Raw genomic sequence first — 21,884 nt, forward strand, 5'->3', positions numbered from 1 at the left:
TTGCTTCTACATGATTGGATGATAAAATCACCAGTACTTCCCCTCAGATTTACAGCGAGTAAACTTCTATTGCAGAGTGGCTTTGCCTTTAAAAAAAAAAAACCTAATAATTTGGGATATACACAACAAAGTGCTAGAGTGCAATTTGCCTAATGGGGACACTTGTTAATGTGACCTGTGTGTCCCCAAGGAAAGACATTGGTAGGGTTTTACCTTCACTCCCTGTTTGGCTATGTGACAGAAATTGAAGCAAATTTTCCGAAAAGGGACACAAAGCCCAACCTAAAAAGACAAGCAGGGGCTCTAACACTCACTTGGTTTACCTCAAATGCCCCCAATTAGAATAGGATTGTCTTGAGCTAGATTTTAGCTCAGTGCTCTAAATCAGTGGTTCTCAGCCCTGTCCTCAAATACCCCCAACAGGCCATGTTTGCGGGTTTACCTTCATCATGCACAGGTGCTTTAAATCACAGTCAATGGCTTGGTGTTTTGGACAGCTATTTAGCTAAGATAAGTTCCCAAAACATGTCCTGTAGGGGGTACTTGAGGACTGAGGCTGAGGACTGAGGCTAAGATCCACTGCGCTAAAATGGAAAATGTAATAGTCTCTGTAATTTTCCTTTCCTGGTTCCTACCCATGACAGCCTAGGCACAATCCATGCATATGCTACCATGAAGGCACCAGGAAAGTAGCTAGAGAGTGTAAAATGCATTACTTGGATTGAGCATGCATCTGCAAAACAAATTATTAACAAAACACATAAAACTTAAAAATTTGCCACAAATTTTATTAGTCAACAAAACAGGACTTGGAAAAGAGCAAGGAAAGCAAAAAACACATGTATGTTAATTTGAAACACTAACATAATATGGTTTGGAGGTCTGACCATTTTGCAGAGGAAATTAACAGGAGTTAAAAGAACTGCGCCCACAAACGGACAGTCTCTTAAAGATTTAAACATTTAGTAGTTACAACAGCTTGAGGAAGATTTTCCAAAATTAATTGACAATAAAGACAATTAAATCAAAGTGAAACTAACAACCTACAAACAACACAGATTGACAACATCAAAAATATTTCAGTGAAAAATACCACCCCCCCACCCCCCCCCCCCCAAAAAAAAAAAAAAAAAATACTTGCTCTAATACACATCTGTTTTGCAAAGACATAACAAAATACAAAAAGAAAATACATGTGTTACAATCATACACAGTCCATGAAAACACACAAAATGCAAGTTCACCCAATGTAGAGACAGAACTTCAAAGTGGGTACACCTGTTAAGGATGTCCTTAAATTACTAACCCAAAAAATACACTCTCTGAGCATGCCCAGAACAACCCAAATGCAGCTAGCACAAAATACGCCACCCCCTTGTCCAAAATGAAGCACATCATCCAGCATGCTACAAAATTACAGATGGGACAAACACCCCTCCCGTGGGGCAAACAAAGTGCCTAACGTGGGCAGACGTTATACAACAAATACCATTGCAGTCTATGGGAACTGACTTGTTAATTTTGCAAATCCCCACTTGGCTGGCTCAGATTCTAGTTATTGGCCTTAAAATGGGTATGGGGGCCCAGGTCCCACCCTGAGGGACATATATCAATGTCACCAATTTGGACAACCTCAAAAATGAAACAAGGAGAAGTGCCTTTAAAAATGCAAAATTGCTTAAAAGCTAGTAACTTGGGGGGACTTACTCTGCCTGTAAAGTGGTGCATCTGTAGCATGTATCTAAAATGCTGCTTTAAAGATGTACGGCTTTAGAGAAAACTTACAAATCTACATTGCAGCTGCAAGATTTTAACCCAAAACAAAAAATAGTCTGCTCCCCCCCCCCCCCCCCCAATACATACAAAGCCATTTGGGTATATTAAAGCTTAAAATGAGAACCCCCATGTGAAATATACCACCCCAAACTAAAAAATTATTGTGCCCCTCCCACACACTAACAAACCCCTAGCCAAACACACAGCAAGCCAGCCCATGAAAGGGGGGTGGATGTTTGGGGGCAGGAGGGGCTTGGGCACCCCAAAAGTCAACCACCTTGTTCCCATATTTAGGGGGACAAGGGCCTCTTCCACACAACCCTAGGCTGGGGTTGTGGGGGGCTGCAGACAGGGGGCTTTACGGAATGTGGGAAACAAGGTGCTTTGTGGTTGGTACTGGGCTGAGCCCAACATGCCCCAAAGGTAGCCAGCTATGTTGAGTGAATGTGGCATTGTATGGTTCAGGAGGGGGTTCGGCGATCGCTCTTCTCTCCCCTTTCCTAGCTGGCCCTGTTGTATGCTCTGAAAAAAGGATGTGGTTTGGATTGGTGAAGGCAGCTCACAGCCTTTGGAGAATAGAGTGGAGTGTGGAGTTCCCCTTTACAAGCAAAAGTTAGACCATGGAAATCCAAGGGGTTAGAGGGGGGTAGACAAGAGCATTGGAGAATGGAGTGTGGAGTTCCCCTTTAAAAGCAAAAGCTAGCCCAAGGAAATCATATGCTTTAGAGGGGGAAGGTTAAATGCCCTTTTAGGAGGAGCTAGAGGAGTGACAGTCATTTTACATAATTTTAACAAGGTGCATGTCACATGTTGGTAACGTAACATACTAACATGACCTGTGTGCAAATCTCCTTAAAAAAATACATAAAGGTGAACCAGTGTAAAAAAAAATGTGTCAAGTTTAGAGGTGCGCCCGTTAAACCCACGTAATTGCATGTACATTGCTTAACTTTTACTAAGATTTTGTGAATGAGCGCAAGAGCCGATTGCGCATGTGCACTGCTTACATTGCTCTCATGCAGTTCTAAACGTACTTGCAGGCACAGCAGGCTTGCTCTGAAAAAGTTACTTTCTCATTCTATTTTGGGCATTTTTGTTACTTGGGCAGTTTTTACTAAACTTCCGCACATCACCTCACATCACCCCCATAATATTGGCACCTCCATCTTCTGTCAATATTGATTTGGAGATACCGTGCGCCATGTCCATAGTGGCACACACAGATTGCATTCTCCTGTGCGCCGAGATCGCTATAGTAAATGGGGGATTCACGCTCTGTTACTGGCACACCATTTCGTAAATATGAAAATGTGCGTTGCGCTTCGCTGTGCGCCATCAGTAGAGGTGCATGGCGAGAAGCAACGCACATTTTCATATTTACGAAAATCACCCCCAGTGACACCATCTCTTTTCCTCTGCTCAAAAACAATACAAAACCCTTCTCACTCAGTTCTCAGGAATGCACTTTGTCAGTAATCCAACCTCCAGCACAAAATGAATCAGCTGATTGGACTCACACAGGGGCGGCTTCAAAGTCGTCCGACTTTGAAGCCGCCCTGTACAGTACGACTTCAGCGCTGCTTGCAAAACTACTTCTGTATAGAAGTCAATGCAAGCCACTCCGAAATCATCCCAAAGTAGTACAGGAACCTTTTTCTAAGTCGGAGCAACTTGAGTCGCTCCTGTTAGAACGGTTCCATTACAATGCATGGAGTGTGACTTATCCAGCAGCTGACAGGTTGCCCTTGTGTGAATCGGCACTAAGATTTACTCTGAGTTGACCTTTTGTTTCATTAGACCTTTAACGAATGAACAAATAATGTCAAATTCATTCGTTATTTTCGCTAAAATTTCTTTCGTATTAGTTGAAATTCGTTACTTTTTTCTTTGGACATTCAGATGCATCCGAATGTCCAAAAGATGCTAAATTCGTCTGAATTTCGATCCATTACGAAACTTATTGCACACGTCTATCGGCCGCCCAGTTATGCATATGTGCGGAGTGTGGACATTAAATCCCTCCCTTTTGTCGCCGCACATATGTGTTAGGCTGGCCATGCATTGTACAATTATCTTATGCAATTTCCTTTAGCTTTACGTTCAATTACCTTCAACTATGTAGTGCATAGGCCTGCCTGATTGCATACGAATTTGAGCCCGGGTTCACACCTATGCGAATTAGATGTGCGTTTCCCCGCATCTAATTTGCATAGCAGGAGAATGTGACTGGCTTCCTATGGAGCCGGTTCACATATCTCCGGGGCGGCTGCGGAGCGCACTTCACAAAAACGCTGTGCGTCTTTGGCTCCATTTCAGGGCCGAATTCAGGCATAGAATCGGCCCTGATTCGTCCCTGAAACGGGGAACAGGGACGCACAGCGCTCCTGTGAGATCCACAGCCCGTTATAGTGTGAACCCGGGCTAAAGGGTTTAGGTTTGACCTCATATTATATGGTTTTGGTAAATCTAAAGGAAAGTTGAGCAAGAAAATTGTATAATGTATGACCAGCCTTACACAGACAGCAACCAAGATTATAGTCACAGGAAGGGGCCTGCAATATCACATCCCACCTGCAGATGGCATGGCATTGAAACCTAGAATCATGGGAGCAGGGGATCTCCAAACTACGGCTCTTCAGGTTTGCGGAACTACACATCCCATGAGGCATTGTAAAACTCTGACATTCACAGACATGACTAGGCATGATGGGAATTGTAGTTCCTGAACAACTGGAAGGTCATAGTCTGGAGACCCCGGGAACCTGAGATTCGGGGAAGTGAATGTATCTTGTGAAAACATGCAAACTTCCTTTAAAAAAGGACCAGTTCTGACAGCAACTAATTGTACCATTGTCAGCAAGAAAGCTGAATAATTAAATGACATTTAAATTCTTTAACTGTCTTTCAGTTAATTGACATGTGCTGAGTGTCCACCTGTTCTCATTCTTTAAATAACGCTGAACACTGCATCTCACAACAATGTGCTCAGCATTGATATTTTAATAGGAATTATAGTCTACCTGATTAGTATAATGGCGGGATACGGGGAGCAAAATAAAAGGTTTTATCACAAGAAAATATAACATAATTAAGAGAAAGACAATAGGGGCTCCTAGCTGTCTGTGTGACTCCTATACAACATGTTCTTCTTTTTTCTAATAAAGCAAAATGAAGCAGAAAAGTTTATAAAAGTCTGAGAAAAGTTTGTGATATGATCAGATCACCTGTCATCTGTCACCAATCTCCTACAGCAGAAATCAGCAGTTGTGCAGGATAATTAAGACAAGTAAGTGAATAACGCATCTCCTGGCACTGTCAGTTCACACTCCCATTCCTGATTACAAGTGACACGTTCTTACTATCACACAGCATCCTGCTACTTAGTGCATGACAAACATCCAGCCAGTGCAATCCTGTCTGACTTGTTAAACTCTGCAAATAGGTTTTTCATACTGTGAGATATGTGTGTGAATTCGATTAGCTAGCTGTATCTATGTATACAGCTCATGCACAGGGAGGATTAGGGCCATACACCACCCAGATCAGCAAAGTTATGCAGCAGGTACGGCCAGAGGTTTCTGATTAGCCACAGTCAGGAAGCCTGTACAAATCAATAACAGACTGACATAGTCTGCCTTTACACACACATAAACTTTAATGGCATCCCAGTCTTAGTCTGTAGGGTTCAATATTGAGTTGGTCCACCCTTTGCAGCTATAACAGCTTCAATTCTTCTGGGAAGGCTGTCCACAAGGTTTACATACCTCCCAACTTTTTGAGATGGGAATGAGGGACACCTATCAGCAAAAGTATGCAGGCATAGGACACACCCACTGCCACACCCCTTTAAAGGAGAATTGTACAAAAAAATAAGATTGGTTAAACCCACAAGTGCTTTTTTTACCACTACTATTCCTTTTGGAATTTACAAATGCAGCAATTTAGAAATCAGATGAAAGGTTTAGCACTGGAAAACACTTTTTTGCTAGATAAAAAGTGCATTTTATATACATCTATATAGATCGGACCAAAATGAGAGACATGGGAGGAATGAGGGACAGAGGGACATTGTTCCAAATCAGGGACAGTCCCTCGAAATCAGGGACAGTTGGGAGATATGGGTTTAGGAGTGTGTCTGTGGGAATGTTTGACCAATCTTCCAGAAGTGCATTTGTGAGGTCAGGCACTGATGTTGGAGGAGAAGGCCTGGCTCACAGTCTCCGCTCTAATTCATCCCAAAGGAGTTCTATCAGGTTGAGGTCAGGACTCTGTGCAGGCCAGTCAAGTTCTTCCACCCCAAACTCACTCATCCATGTTTTTATGGACCTTGCTTTGTGCACTGGTGCGCAATCATGTTGGAACAGGAAGGGACCATCCCCAAACTGTTCCCACAAAGTTGGGAGCATGAAATTGTCCAAAATGTCTTGGTATGCTGATGCCTTAAGAGTTCCCTTCACTGGAACTAAGGGGCCAAACTCAACCCCTGAAAACCCCACCCCATAATCCCCCCTCCACCAAATGATTTGGACCAGTGCATAAAGCAAGGCCCATAAAGACATGGATGAGCGAGTTTGAGGTAGGAGAACTTGACTGGCCTGCACAGAGTCCTGGCCTCAACCCGATAGAACACCTTTGGGATGAATTAGAGCGGAGACTGTGAGCCAGGCCTTCTCGTCCACATCAGTGCCTGACCTCACAAATGCGCTTCTGGAAGAATGGTCAAACATTCCCATAAACACACTCCTAAACCTTGTGGACAGCCTTCCCAGAAGATTTGAATCTGTTATAGCTGCAGAGGATGGGCCAACTCAATATTGAACCCTACAGACTAAGACTGGGATGCCATCAGTGTTGCCAACCTTTAGTATTTTTACTGGCAGCCAGTAAAAAATGGGCACTTTGCTTCTGCCGGTAAATGCAAGTAACAGGAAAAATTTGCCAGTAAAAAATTTGTCTGTGATGCTCGGACAGGACCATTCGAGTGCCTGCCACAGTGTACCCGGGCAGTGCCAGCCGGGGGTTGGTCTGGCAGAGGTGGTGCCTGAGTGTGTCATGTGATGTCATGACGCAAGGAAGCTGAGTGGAGCGGCCAGAGCCTCGTGTGCAGGATGGGAGCAAAGCAAGCTGCCTTACTGTCTCGAAAATAAAATATATGTTTTTTTGCCATAATATCTACCTTAAGGGCCCTTTCACACTGGGGCGGTTTGCAGGCGCTATTCACACTGGACATTCACACTGGAGCGGTGCGCTGGCAGGACGGGAGTGTGAAAGGAGCCTAAATCACATTGCTAATTGCATATTGTACTTGCTAAGTTTCACTTAAAACTGTCATTTTGAAACTTTTGGAAATGCCAGTAAAAACTTGGTTGTGCCAGTAAATTTTGGGTGTCGTGTCAGTAAATTTTAATATGGTGGGTTGGCAACACTGGATGCCATTAAAGTTCATGTGTGTAAAGGCAGGTGTCCCAATACTTTTGGTAATCTAGTGTATATGTAGCAACCCCCTGGTACCTTAGAGGCACAAGGACACCTCCAGAGACAGGGAGTGAACCAGCATTAACCTCGGGGCTGAGTCCATGGCTATAATGGGGAATCTTGAACAGAAGTTGGGCACCAGTCACTTTTTGTCTTTTCGAAGTATGTAACCACTTCAATACCAGGCACTTTTACCCTCTTCCTGCCCAGGCCAATTTTCAGATTTCAGAGCTGTCACACTTTGAATGACAATTGCACGGTCGTGCAACACTGTACGCATAAGACCAGGGCCGATCCTAGGGTCACAGACGCCTGGGTGGAGAAATATTTCTGGCGCCCCCACATGGGCGTGGTGATCTTACAAACTCTTCCCCTTTACACATGTTTCTATGGCAACGACTCAAACACAGAGATGCTCCCCTAAGAAGTCTTCATTATCTGGGATCCTCCCATGATCTTTTAACAATAAAAAAAAAATACAGGAAGAGCGTACGCTAATGAGACCTGGAGGGGAGTCTCTCTGATGCACACAGAGAGGGCTTCTGTTAGAGAGTCTGTTAGAAAGAGCCCCCAGACATAGTACAGGAGATGGTCAGAGACTGCACACATGATACAAGAGACGGTCAGAGACTGCAGACATGCTACAAGAGATGGTCAGAGACTGAGACATGATACAAGAGACGGTCAGAGACTGCAGACATGCTACTAGAGATGGTCAGAGACTGCAGACATGATACAAGAGATAGTCAGAGACTGCAGACATGGTACAGGAGATGGTCAGAGACTGCAGACATAGTACAGGAGATGGTCAGAGACTGCAGACATATTACAGGAGATGGTCGGAGGGTGCAGACATATTACAGGAGATGGTCGGAGAGTGCAGACATATTACAGGAGATGGTCAGAGACTGCAGACATAGTACAAGAGATGGTCAGAGACTGCAGACATAGCACAGGAGATGGTCAGAGACTGAAGACATAGCACAGGAGATGGTCAGAGACTGCAGACATAGTACAGAAGATGGTCAGAGAGTGCAGAGATATTACAGGAGATGGTCAAAGACTGCAGACATGATACAAGAGACGGTCAGAAACTGCAGACATAGTCCAGGAGATGGTCAGAGACTACAGACATGATACAAGAGACGGTCAGAGACAGCAGACATGATACAAAAGATGGTTAGAGACTGCAGACATAGCACAGGAGATGGTCAGAGACTGCAGACATAGTACAGGAGACGGTCAGAGACTGCAGACATAGCACAGGAGATGGTCAGAGACTGCAGACATAGCACAGGAGATGGTCAGAGACTGCAGACATAGTACAGGAGATGATCAGAGACTGCAGACATAGCACAGGAGATGGTCAGAGACTGCAGATATAATACAGGAGATGGACAGAGACTGCAGACATAGCACAGGAGACGTTCAGAGAGTGCAGACATATTACAGGAGGCGGAAAAAATAAAAACTGAAAAATGAAAACAAGTAATTCTGTGCTGCCCAAAAGAATAAGCAGCTAACACGGCCAGTAGGATATATGCATAAATCAGAAAACAAAATAGGTGTAGCGCTATTGTGAGAAGTAAAATAACCACATAATATGTATCATGAAAACCATTAAAACCTTAGACTAGCGAACCTCAAAAAATGAAAAGAAAAAACATAAAAAAAAAAAAAAGTGGATAAATTGAAGTCCTCAGTGAATATATGACTATTACAAAGTGATGGAATGATAGTCCTCAATAAGTGTATGACTTCATATATAATACGTATCAATGTGCACGTGACATCTGGAATAGAAGGAACACCACCACCGACAATAGGGAGGCTTACCGGAACGTTTGAACCCAAAGAAACATACGTTCAGTTGGGTCAAACAAGCTTGGATGGTAAACAGCTGATAGGGTTCCGTGAAAGTTGAAAGGAGATCCTGGGATGGTCCGTGAACCCGTATGTCCCTCAGGGGTGATGCCCAGAATAGGTAGTAATTACATTGGATGGAAAGGAAAAAAAAAGAATGCCACAGTGTAAAGCCATAAAAAATGCGTACCAAATTTATTTAAAAAGAAAGTAATACACTCACATGGGAATGAATAAAAACAGCGCTGTATGAGTAAAATGGCGGCAGTGGGGTCCTATCCGACGCGTTTCATCTCCTTGGACATCGTCTGCCCAGACGAAATGCGAATGAGAAAAACGAAAGAGAATTTTTGACGATACTGGCACCGAAAACACCCCTGGTGCTGCCTATGGGGGGCTTCCTATATCGTTGAAAGGGGGGAGAGCCGCCGCCACCTGTTTGGTTACAGCGCCGGGAACATCACAGCTTTCATTTCAATAGCTGTGTGTTCCCCGCTGCGCGCCATCACCTACAGCCCCTCCCCCTTGTCCGGGCACTTTGATAGACAGATCACCCGTCCAATCCTGGGACGGGTGATCTATCTATCAAAGTTCCCCGGATAAGGGGGAGGGGCTGTATGTGACAGCGCGCAGCGGGGAACACAGCTATTGAAATGAAAGCTGTGATGTTCCCGGTGCTGTAATCAAACAGGCGGCAGCTCTCCTCTCCCTTCACTGGCTGCAATGGGGACACTGGCTACACTACTGGGGACACTGGCTACACTACTGGGGACACTGGCTACACTACTGGGGACACTGGCTACACTACTGGGGACACTGGCTACGCTGCAATGGGGACACTGGCTGCCCTACTGGGGACACTGGCTGCCCTACTGGGGACACTGGCTGCCCTACTGGGGACACTGGCTGCCCTACTGGGGACACTGGCTGCCCTACTGGGGACACTGGCTGCCCTACTGGGGACACTGGCTGCCCTACTGGGGACACTGGCTGCCCTACTGGGGACACTGGCTGCCCTACTGGGGACACTGGCTGCCCTACTGGGGACACTGGCTGCCCTACTGGGGACACTGGCTGCCCTACTGGGGACACTGGCTGCCCTACTGGGGACACTGGCTGCCCTACTGGGGACACTGGCTGCCCTACTGGGGACACTGGCTGCCCTACTGGGGACACTGGCTGCCCTACTGGGGACACTGGCTGCCCTACTGGGGACACTGGCTGCCCTACTGGGGACACTGGCTGCCCTACTGGGGACACTGGCTGCCCTACTGGGGACACTGGCTGCCCTACTGGGGACACTGGCTGCCCTACTGGGGACACTGGCTGCCCTACTGGGGACACTGGCTGCCCTACTGGGGACACTGGCTGCCCTACTGGGGACACTGGCTGCCCTACTGGGGACACTGGCTGCCCTACTGGGGACACTGGCTGCCCTACTGGGGACACTGGCTGCCCTACTGGGGACACTGGCTGCCCTACTGGGGACACTGGCTGCCCTACTGGGGACACTGGCTGCCCTACTGGGGACACTGGCTGCCCTACTGGGGACACTGGCTGCCCTACTGGGGACACTGGCTGCCCTACTGGGGACACTGGCTGCCCTACTGGGGACACTGGCTGCCCTACTGGGGACACTGGCTGCCCTACTGGGGACACTGGCTGCCCTACTGGGGACACTGGCTGCCCTACTGGGGACACTGGCTGCCCTACTGGGGACACTGGCTGCCCTACTGGGGACACTGGCTGCCCTACTGGGGACACTGGCTGCCCTACTGGGGACACTGGCTGCCCTACTGGGGACACTGGCTGCCCTACTGGGGACACTGGCTGCCCTACTGGGGACACTGGCTGCCCTACTGGGGACACTGGCTGCCCTACTGGGGACACTGGCTGCCCTACTGGGGACACTGGCTGCCCTACTGGGGACACTGGCTGCCCTACTGGGGACACTGGCTGCCCTACTGGGGACACTGGCTGCCCTACTGGGGACACTGGCTGCCCTACTGGGGACACTGGCTGCCCTACTGGGGACACTGGCTGCCCTACTGGGGACACTGGCTGCCCTACTGGGGACACTGGCTGCCCTACTGGGGACACTGGCTGCCCTACTGGGGACACTGGCTGCCCTACTGGGGACACTGGCTGCCCTACTGGGGACACTGGCTGCCCTACTGGGGACACTGGCTGCCCTACTGGGGACACTGGCTGCCCTACTGGGGACACTGGCTGCCCTACTGGGGACACTGGCTGCCCTACTGGGGACACTGGCTGCCCTACTGGGGACACTGGCTGCCCTACTGGGGACACTGGCTGCCCTACTGGGGACACTGGCTGCCCTACTGGGGACACTGGCTGCCCTACTGGGGACACTGGCTGCCCTACTGGGGACACTGGCTGCCCTACTGGGGACACTGGCTGCCCTACTGGGGACACTGGCTGCCCTACTGGGGACACTGGCTGCCCTACTGGGGACACTGGCTGCCCTACTGGGGACACTGGCTGCCCTACTGGGGACACTGGCTGCCCTACTGGGGACACTGGCTGCCCTACTGGGGACACTGGCTGCCCTACTGGGGACACTGGCTGCCCTACTGGGGACACTGGCTGCCCTACTGGGGACACTGGCTGCCCTACTGGGGACACTGGCTGCCCTACTGGGGACACTGGCTGCCCTACTGGGGACACTGGCTGCCCTACTGGGGACACTGGCTGCCCTACTGGGGACACTGGCTGCCCTACTGGGGACACTGGCTGCCCTACTGGGGACACTGGCTGCCCTACTGGGGACACTGGCTGCCCTACTGGGGACACTGGCTGCCCTACTGGGGACACTGGCTGCCCTACTGGGGACACTGGCTGCCCTACTGGGGACACTGGCTGCCCTACTGGGGACACTGGCTGCCCTACTGGGGACACTGGCTGCCCTACTGGGGACACTGGCTGCCCTACTGGGGACACTGGCTGCCCTACTGGGGACACTGGCTGCCCTACTGGGGACACTGGCTGCCCTACTGGGGACACTGGCTGCCCTACTGGGGACACTGGCTGCCCTACTGGGGACACTGGCTGCCCTACTGGGGACACTGGCTGCCCTACTGGGGACACTGGCTGCCCTACTGGGGACACTGGCTGCCCTACTGGGGACACTGGCTGCCCTACTGGGGACACTGGCTGCCCTACTGGGGACACTGGCTGCCCTACTGGGGACACTGGCTGCCCTACTGGGGACACTGGCTGCCCTACTGGGGACACTGGCTGCCCTACTGGGGACACTGGCTGCCCTACTGGGGACACTGGCTGCCCTACTGGGGACACTGGCTGCCCTACTGGGGACACTGGCTGCCCTACTGGGGACACTGGCTGCACTACTGGGGACACTGGCTGCACTACTGGGGACACTGGCTGCACTACTGGGGACACTGGCTGCACTACTGGGGACACTGGCTGCACTACTGGGGACACTGGCTGCACTACTGGGGACACTGGCTGCACTACTGGGGACACTGGCTGCACTACTGGGGACACTGGCTGCACTACTGGGGACACTGGCTGCACTACTGGGGACACTGGCTGCACTACTGGGGACACTGGCTGCACTACTGGGGACACTGGCTGCACTACTGGGGACACTGGCTGCACTACTGGGGACACTGGCTGCACTACTGGGGACACAGGCTGCAATACTGGGGACACAGGCTGCAATACTGGGGACACAGGCTGCAATACTGGGGACACAGGCTGCAATACTGGGGGCACTGGCTGCACTACTGGGGGCACTGGCTGCACTACTGGGGCACTGGCTGCACTACTGGGGCACTGGCTGCACTACTGGGGCACTGGCTGCACTACTGGGGACACAGGCTGCAATACTGGGGACACTGGCTGTACTACTGGGGGCACTGGCTGCACTACTGGGGGCACTGGCTGCAATGGGAACACTGGCTGCACTACTGGGGACACTGGCTGCCCTACTGGGGACACTGGCTGCCCTACTGGGGACACTTGCTGCCCTACTGGGGACACTTGCTGCCCTACTGGGGCACTGGCTGCACTACTGGGGACACAGGCTGCAATACTGGGGACACTGGCTGTACTACTGGGGGCACTGGCTGCACTACTGGGGGCACTGGCTGCAATGGGAACACTGGCTGCACTACTGGGGACACTGGCTGCCCTACTGGGGACACTGGCTGCCCTACTGGGGACACTGGCTGCCCTACTGGGGACACTTGCTGCCCTACTGGGGACACTGGCTGCACTACTGGGGCACTGGCTGCACTACTGGGGACACAGGCTGCAATACTGGGGACACTGGCTGTACTACTGGGGGCACTGGCTGCACTACTGGGGGCACTGGCTGCAATGGGAACACTGGCTGCACTACTGGGGACACTGGCTGCCCTACTGGGGACACTGGCTGCCCTACTGGGGACACTGGCTGCCCTACTGGGGACACTTGCTGCCCTACTGGGGACACTTGCTGCCCTACTGGGGACACTGGCTGCACTACTGGGGACACTGGCTGCACTACTGGGGACACTGGCTGCACTACTGGGGACACTGGCTGCACTACTGGGGACACTGGCTGCACTACTGGGGACACTGGCTGCACTACTGGGGACACTGGCTGCACTACTGGGGACACTGGCTGCACTACTGGGGACACTGGCTGCACTACTGGGGACACTGGCTGCACTACTGGGGACACTGGTTGCACTACTGGGGACACTGGTTGCACTACTGGGGACACTGGTTGCACTACTGGGGACACTGGTTGCACTACTGGGGACACTGGCTACGCTGCAATGGAGACACTGGCTACACTGCAATGGAGACACTGGCTGCACTACTGGGGACACTGGCTTCAATGAGGACACTGGCTGCACTACTGGGGACACTGGCTGCACTACTGGGGACACTGGCTGGCTGCATCTGATGGGCACTGACCATATCCTGTACCATGTCCTCAGTCTCTGACCATCTCCTGTACCATGTCTGCAGTCTCTGACAATCTCCTGTACCATGTCCTCTGTCTCTGACCATCTCCTGTACCATGTCCTCAGTCTCTGACCATTTCCTGTACCATCTCTGCAGTCTCTGACCATCTCCTGTACCATCTCTGCAGTCTTTGACCATCTCTTGTACCATGTCCCCAGTCGCTGACCATCTCCTGTATAAAAATATTTTTTAAAAAAGTCACTTTCGGTATCAGTGTTGTTTCGGTATCGGTTTCAGTTTTCGGGATCAAGGAAGATTTCTTTTCGGTATCGGTTTCGGCACCAAAAAACCCATTCGGTGCATCCCTAGCAGATATGATACAAGAGACGGTCAGAGACTGCAGACATGGTACAGGAGATGGTCAGAGACTGCAGACATGATACAAGAGATGGTCAGAAACTGCAGACATAGTTCAGGAGATGGTCAGAGACTGCAGACATGATACAAGAGATTGTCAGAGACTGCAGACATAGCACAGAAGATGGTCAGAGACTGCAGACATAGTACAGGAGACAGTCAGAGACTGCAGACATAGCACAGGAGATGGTCAGAGACTGCAGACATAGCACAGGAGATGGTCAGAGACTGCAGACATATTACAGGAGACGGTCAGGGAGTGCAAACATATTACAGGAGATGGTCAGAGAGTGCAGATATAATACAGGAGATGGTCAGAGACTGCAGAAATAGCACAGGAGATGGTCAGAGAGTGCAGACATATTACAGGAGACGGTCAGAGAGAGCAGGCATATTACAGGAGATGGTCAGAGACTGCAGATATATAATACAGGAGATGGTCAGAGACTGCAGACATAGCACAGGAGATGATCAGAGACCGCAGACATAGCACAGGAGATTGTCAGAGGATCGGCCCTGAATAAGACATTTTTAGCATTCTTTTCACTCGAGTAGAGCTTTCTTTTGGTGGTATTTAATCACCACTGGGTTTTTTATTGTTTGCTAAATAAACAAAAAAGACTGAACATTTTGAAAAAAAAAATACATTTGTCTTAGTTTCTGTTATAAAATTGTTCAAATAAATAACCTTTCTTTATACATTTAGGTCAAAATGTATTCTGCTACATTTCTTTGGTAAAAATAACCCAAATCAGTGTATATTATTTAGTCTGTTGGAAAGTTAGAGTCCACAAACTATGGTCTATATATCTGAAAATGTATAGAAAGGGAGCTTTGAGATTGACATTGGCCAACATCCTTAAATCACAATTCTAGCAAGGGTTGAATCCCCCCCCTGAATGAGAGTTTAAAGGCTCAAAATAATATTATCATAAAATGTATACGTTTTAGTACAATTCCATTAAAAGGTTGTACATATAACATTAAAAGCAATGAAATGAGCACAACATCATACGATACAATGGTCTGCTTGTACAATGTCTGCATTTCTCTGCATGTATAAATTACAAATAAGTACAACAGACCATTGTATCCTTTGATTTTGTGTTCATTTCATTGCTTTTAATGTTATATGTACAACCTTATATGTACAACCTTCTTTTTTATGGAATTGTAAAAAAAAGTATACATTTTATGATAATATTGTTTTGAGCCTTTAAAGTCCCATTCCATGGAGCAATTCAACCCTTACTAAAAATATATCTGAAACTTTATCTCATTTATTTAGGCCCTAAAATGGCAGGACAGTACAAATATTCCCCACATTACTCCTTTTTGGAAAGTAAACAGTCCAAGGTATTTAGTAAGAAGCATGGTGAGTTTTTCTGCAGTTGTAATTCTTTTTGCCATAATAATTTGGAAAATATTTGGAAATACTCATTTTTTTTTTACATACTGTCACCAGTGGGGACTTGCCACCTGCTGATCGCTACAAGCCGGGTCGATTTTGCTATAGGCATGAAGTAAAGCATCATGGCCACAGCATGTAAACACCCCTGTTCACTGCCTTTTCCAGCTAAAGGTAGAGCAGTTGAGAGGTGGCAAAAACACGGCTCAACTGCATTTTAATCACCACTCCCACAAACTTAACCTAAAATAGATTTTTCTAGTCCCCTAAACAAGCATTTAACCCTTGCAGTGCAAAGGCGGTTCCACTGCAAGGAAGGATTTTTACCTTCCTTTGAGGTTAGCTCCCATAGAAACGTTTAAACTAACTGGAAACGTTTGTTTTGTATATAATGGAGAAGGGTTAGAACCCCTGTTAAGTGTTTATTGCTGTCTTTGTCCCCGCTGGGGGGAAACATCCTCTCTATTTCTTTGGGTCTAATGATGGTCATACATGCTATAGTTTTTCTATCCAATGACTTCCTATACAGTGCCCTGTTGACTTCATCATCTGCCCTGCTGGCTCCTGTCCTATTCCCTGCTGGCCCCTGTCCTTTGCTCTGCTCAACCCTGTCCTATTCCCTACTGTTTCCTGTTCTCCACCGCTGCTGGCCCCTGTCCTATGCCGTGCTTACCTCTGTATATTGCCCTGCTGACCTTCCATTCTCTGCCCTGCTTGCCCCTGTCCCTCATCCTGTTGACCCCATCATCTGCCTTGCTGGCCCCTGTCCTCCACCCTGCTGACTCCCGTACACTGACCCCATCCTCTGCCTTGCTGACTCCTCTACAATGCCCTCTTGGCCCCTGTCCTCCACCCTCTTGGCCCCTGTCCTACGCCCTGCTTGCCCCTGTCCTCCACCCTGCTGACCCCTATCCACTGCCCTGCTTACCCCTGCACATTGCCCTGCAAACTGCTGACACTAGCTTCTTCCCTGCTGACCTCAGATCCTCTGACCCCCAGACATTTTTTCCTGCAGCCGCACATCAGACAGGCTAGATCCAGCCCTGGTAATTAACCAGCTTTTGAGAACTATTCATTTAAATTTGCTGGAAATGGGGGATCTGTGGTGGGAAGGTGAAGGAATAGGGTTTGATCTAAAGTGTGAAGATGCAGGAATTGGGATGATCTGAGGTGTGAAGGGGCAGGAATTGGGATTGTTTGAGACGGGAAGGTGCAGATATTGGGATGAACTGAGGTGGGAAGGTGCAGGAATTGGGATGATCCGAGGTGTAAAGGTGCAGGAATTGGGGCTGATCTGAGAAGGGAAGGTACAGGAATTGGGATGACCTGAGGTGGGAAGGTGCAGGAATTGGGATGATCTGAGGTGCAAAGTTGCAGGAATTGGGCTGAACTGAGGTGTGAAAGTGCAAGAATTGGGATGAACTGAGGTGGTTAGGTGCAGGAATTGGGATGAACTGAGGTGCGAAGTTGCAGGAATTGGAATGATCTGAGGTGTAAAGGTGCAGGAATTGGGATGATCTGAGGTGTAAAGGTGCAGGAATTGGGATGATCTGAGATGTGAAGGTGCAGGAATTGGGATGAACTGAGGTGCAAAGTTGCAGGAATTGGAATGATCTGAGGTGTAAAGGTGCAGGAATTGGGATGATCTGAGGTGTAAAGGTGCAGCAATTGGGATGATCTGAGATGTGAAGGTGCAGGAATTGGGATGAACTGAAGTGTGAAGGTGCAGGAATTGGGATTGTCTGAGATGGGAATGTGCAGGAATTGGGATGAACTGAGGTGGGTAGGTGCAGGAATTGGGATGACCTGAGGTGGGAAGGTGCAGGAATTGGGATGATCCGAGGTGTAAAGGTACAGGAATTGGGATGACCTGAGGTGGGAAGGTGCAGGAATTGGGATGATCTGAGGTGGGAAGGTGCAGGAATTGGGATGATCTGAGGTGCAAAGTTGCAGGAATTGGGATGATCCGAGGTATAAAGGTGCAGGAATTGTGGATGAACTGAGGTGTGAAGGTGCAAGAATTGGGATGAACTGAGGTGGTTAGGTGCAGGAATTGGAATGATCTGAGGTGTAAAGGTGCAGGAATTGGGATGATCTGAGATGTGAAGGTGCAGGAATTGGGATGATCTGAGGTGTGAAGGTGCAGGAATTGGGATGAACTGAGGTGTGAAGGTGCAGGAATTTGGATGATCTGAGGTGCAAAGTTGCAGGAATTGGGAAGATCCAACGTGTAAAGGTGCAGGAATTTTGATGATCCGACGTGTAAAGGTGCAGGAATTGGGATGATCCGACGTGTAAAGGTGCAGGAATTGGGATGAACTGAGGTGTGAAGGTGCAGGAATTGAGATGAACTGAGGTGTGAAGGTGCAGGAATTGGGGTGATCTGAGGTGGGAAGGTGCAGGAATTGGGGCTGATCTAAGGTGTGAAGGTGCAGGAATTTGGGTAATTTGAAAAATAAGAATAAAAAAACTGACAGAGGTCTTGTCTGTACCCTACTTTATCTAAAAAAAATTAAGTTTTAGATTTTACATTTTGTATTCTTCCATGTAAAAAAGTGGAGATGAAAAGGTACTGCAGAGATGTCAATGTAAATCGCAGCCCGAAATTGCAAAAAGTAATACAGAAACTACTTTTTTAAATCGGTGCAGCACCACAGATGCGGCGTCACACCGATTAGTTTGGTGCCATTGACGGCAATTGCCGCCGAAATGCTCCAGTGTGAACCAGGGCGTAAACTTAAGAAGAGAGAGGATAGCTTTCCAATGTGAGGGATATTCCTTCTTAATCTGGCCATACATGGAGTAAACTTCTTTCCTGCAACCATTTATTGTAGAAATTTGCTTAATTCTCCCATCAACACAGACAGTGTCTATGCGGGAATCCCTCCTGCCCTGTGGCGGAGGGTGGGGGGAGCCGTCCCCTTCGGGAGAAGACAGTGATTATTGCTAGCGGCTATAATCGCAGGTAAAACCCGGCATGCTGGTTGTACCCAAGTTGATCAATCAATCAACTTGATACATTCAGTCTGCCAATACATGATTCGAATCTAAGCTGGTTCCTGCTGAACAGCCAAGGTTCAAACTGTGTATGGCCTGCCTTAGACAGTGGTCATAGAAACAAGTGTCCCCACTGGAAGATGTCCCCTCTATTCCTGTTCTGGTGACAACTCACTTTCATTCCTTGTGACACTGATGATCAGGACAACTAAAGAAAGTGAATCACCCGAACAATAAAAACCTGACAGTGGTTCTAAGTCCTTACCGTCCTTTTGAAAAGAAAAAAAAAAAAGCCTTTAGTTATAATTTAAGAAAAACATTAACTTTTAAATGTTTGCAAAGCAGGCATGAAAATGTAAAAAAGGGAGAGGAAGTGCCTCCTACTTTCCTGTCCTACTCCACAATATGGATTGGGATTAATTTACTAAAGGAGTTTAGGCAGATTACATAACAAAGTGGATTTTCACTTTTACATTTTGACTTTGCTTACTGAATGGAGTGAAGCTGTGTTAAACAGAACAAACACCCCCCATTTTTTTATCCTTGCATGTGTTTGTGTATCCATTACAAAGTGAATTTTCACCACGTTCACTTTAAATGAAAGTAGCACTAAAGGCAAATGCTTCTTTTATTTGTTTTATAATTTTGGAAGTGTGTGGAAATCCTTCTGAAGTGAGGGAATCCCTTGTTGTCACTGGGGTCCCTATTGGAAGATTTCCCCTCTGTTTCTCTTCTGGTAACAACCCAAAATTTGGATTTATCTTTCATTTTCACTTTCGGTGATAATGGTTAACAGGAACATTAGAAAAGGTGAATCTCCTTAACGAGGGGCACATTAAGCAATAAAAAGCTAATAGATGTTCTAATTTCTCTTCAATCTATCCAAAACTAAAAAAGATGCCCTTTGTTTTGTTTTATATATATTTTTTTTAATCAAATACTTTTTATTTAATTTAAAATTATTTTTATTTTTTTCTTACACATATACAAACAAAGCACTTCACAAATACCTATACGGAATGAAGCAAAACAAAAATAAATAAAATACATAAATAAAATAATACATAAATAAAATGTCTTTAGTTATACTTTCAACTGACACTAAACATTATCCTTATTCTCCAAAAATAAACCACACACATCCCTTACTTAATAGTATTTGTATCTTTTTTTTTTCATGAAATCATTTCCATTGTGCTTTTCTGCTTCCTTGTACATTTATCTGTGTGCTTCCTAACCTTTCCTTTTTCCCCTCACTTTTGTTTGGAATGAGAAGTGCATGTTAGTTGCAGTCATGTGCATACTACAGATCCCATAGACCCTAGTCCATCCCTGGAGTAAGCAAGAGAGGGCGGCTACCTTCCTACATGCAGTGGGACCATGGAGAACAAACGGAGCCACTCTCCAACAGGAAGTCAGATCACAGCAGCAAAAAAAAAAAGGATTAGGAGGAGGCTGAGATGGATAGAATATACTTTTTGATTTAAGAATACATTTTCTTTTCTTGTAAGCCAGAGTTTACTGTCACTTTAAGTGGAAATTCCCTTGCAAAGTGAACATGCTCTACTTCTTTCGGAGCTCAATGCAATTCACACCTTCGCTCCCACCAGTCCAGCCCAATTAGAGGTGACATGAGACGGAAGATTGTTAGCCGTCAGTAGCGTTCGGTATGAGTAAACGGCACGGCAATGAAGGATGATCACAGCACAGCGGTGACAGGAGAGAGACTCACCAAAAAGTGTGTTGATGAATCCGTACCAGACGCATCCGGCTTCTCCAATGAGCCAACGTCCCTGGGTGCTGGCGGCAAAGCTGAACGGGGTGCCCAGGATGCACACCATCAGGTCACTCAGAGAGATGTTCATCAGCAACATGTTAATGGGGGAACGCAGCATCTTGTACTGGCAGAAGAGGACAAGTACCAGTAAGTTGCTGAAGAAGCCCAAACTTCCAATGATTCCCAGAAACACAGCTACCAGCAGGTGGCCTGTCGGTGACAAGTTTGCATGCTCCGTCCCATACTGGTGGCTGCTGCTTCTGCAGGTGACACTGCTGCTGTCACTACAGCTGGGACTGAAACTTGGGAAAGCCATGATGGGAGTCTGCAGGATAATGCAAGCAGCTGCTTCTCATGCACTCTGTACTTTTTTTTTTTTTTTGCTGTCCTTGATGGGTTTGGTAGCACGTGTAAAGTGGAAAGGGTTAATGGCAGCAGTGTGAGAGGGATCAGTGCCTGTGAGGCTCCATCGTGTGGCCATTTGTCAGCTGGCAGCCTGCCTTTTTATGTGTGCTGGATTTTAAAGGGGGTGCGGCGTGCACCTTTCTTGGGTGGAGGGGGGGTTTACACGCATAGTGAGAGCTGGGGGGGGGGGGGGGGGGGAGTCTTAGCTGTGTCACTCAGATGCAGCAAGCATCCTCATTGTTAATCCTTTTCTACACTGCAGTTTGTATCTTTGCACATGAGGATTCCTCGGCACAGAAGAATTTAAACAGGTTTGTACTGTCATCGACTCCCTTGTAATAACACTCACAGCGGGGATGTAGCTGCCTTATCTTAAAGTGTATGTCCGCTTTTGCAGTCAAATTTGAGAAAACCTCACTATATGTTTGTTATGTGTTTCCATTCACACAGCATACCTAAAAATAAGTTGTTGTTTTTTTTTTTTTTTTTACATAGTTAAAAAAATATTTTTTTACCTTTCTAATTGTTTCATCGGAGAAGGATTGTAACACTGTCAGCCATAGATCCCAACTGTCCCTGATTTTGAGGGACTGTCCCTGATTTGGAGCTATGTCCTTCTGTCCCTCTTTCCTCATTTGTCCCTCATTTTGGTCTGATTTATTTAGATGTTTTTAAAATGCACTTTTTATCTATCAAAAAGTGTTTTCCAGCGCTAAACCTTTCATCTGATTTCTAAATTGCTGCATTTGTAAATTCCAAAAGACAATATAAAGGAATAGTAGTGGTAAAAAAGCACTTGTGGGTTTAACCAATCTTGTTTTTTTG

The 21,884-nt window shown here is 47.6% G+C and overlaps 1 protein-coding gene across 1 annotated transcript in view; it reads right to left on the reverse strand.

The window, feature by feature from the left end:
- The window catches only part of LOC141139577 (vertebrate ancient opsin-like), a 368,310-nt gene extending 347,169 nt beyond the window's left edge, over nt 1-21,141 (reverse strand). The window contains exon 1 of the mRNA XM_073625848.1: nt 20,610-21,141. Within this exon, the coding sequence (XP_073481949.1) occupies nt 20,610-20,970 (361 nt within the window). The 5' untranslated portion in view covers nt 20,971-21,141. The remainder of the gene's footprint in view (nt 1-20,609) is intronic.
- Between the last annotated feature and the right edge of the window lie 743 nt (nt 21,142-21,884).

Source organism: Aquarana catesbeiana, linkage group LG04 (assembly GCF_042186555.1).
Source record: "Aquarana catesbeiana isolate 2022-GZ linkage group LG04, ASM4218655v1, whole genome shotgun sequence".
Lineage (NCBI taxonomy): Eukaryota > Metazoa > Chordata > Amphibia > Anura > Ranidae > Aquarana > Aquarana catesbeiana.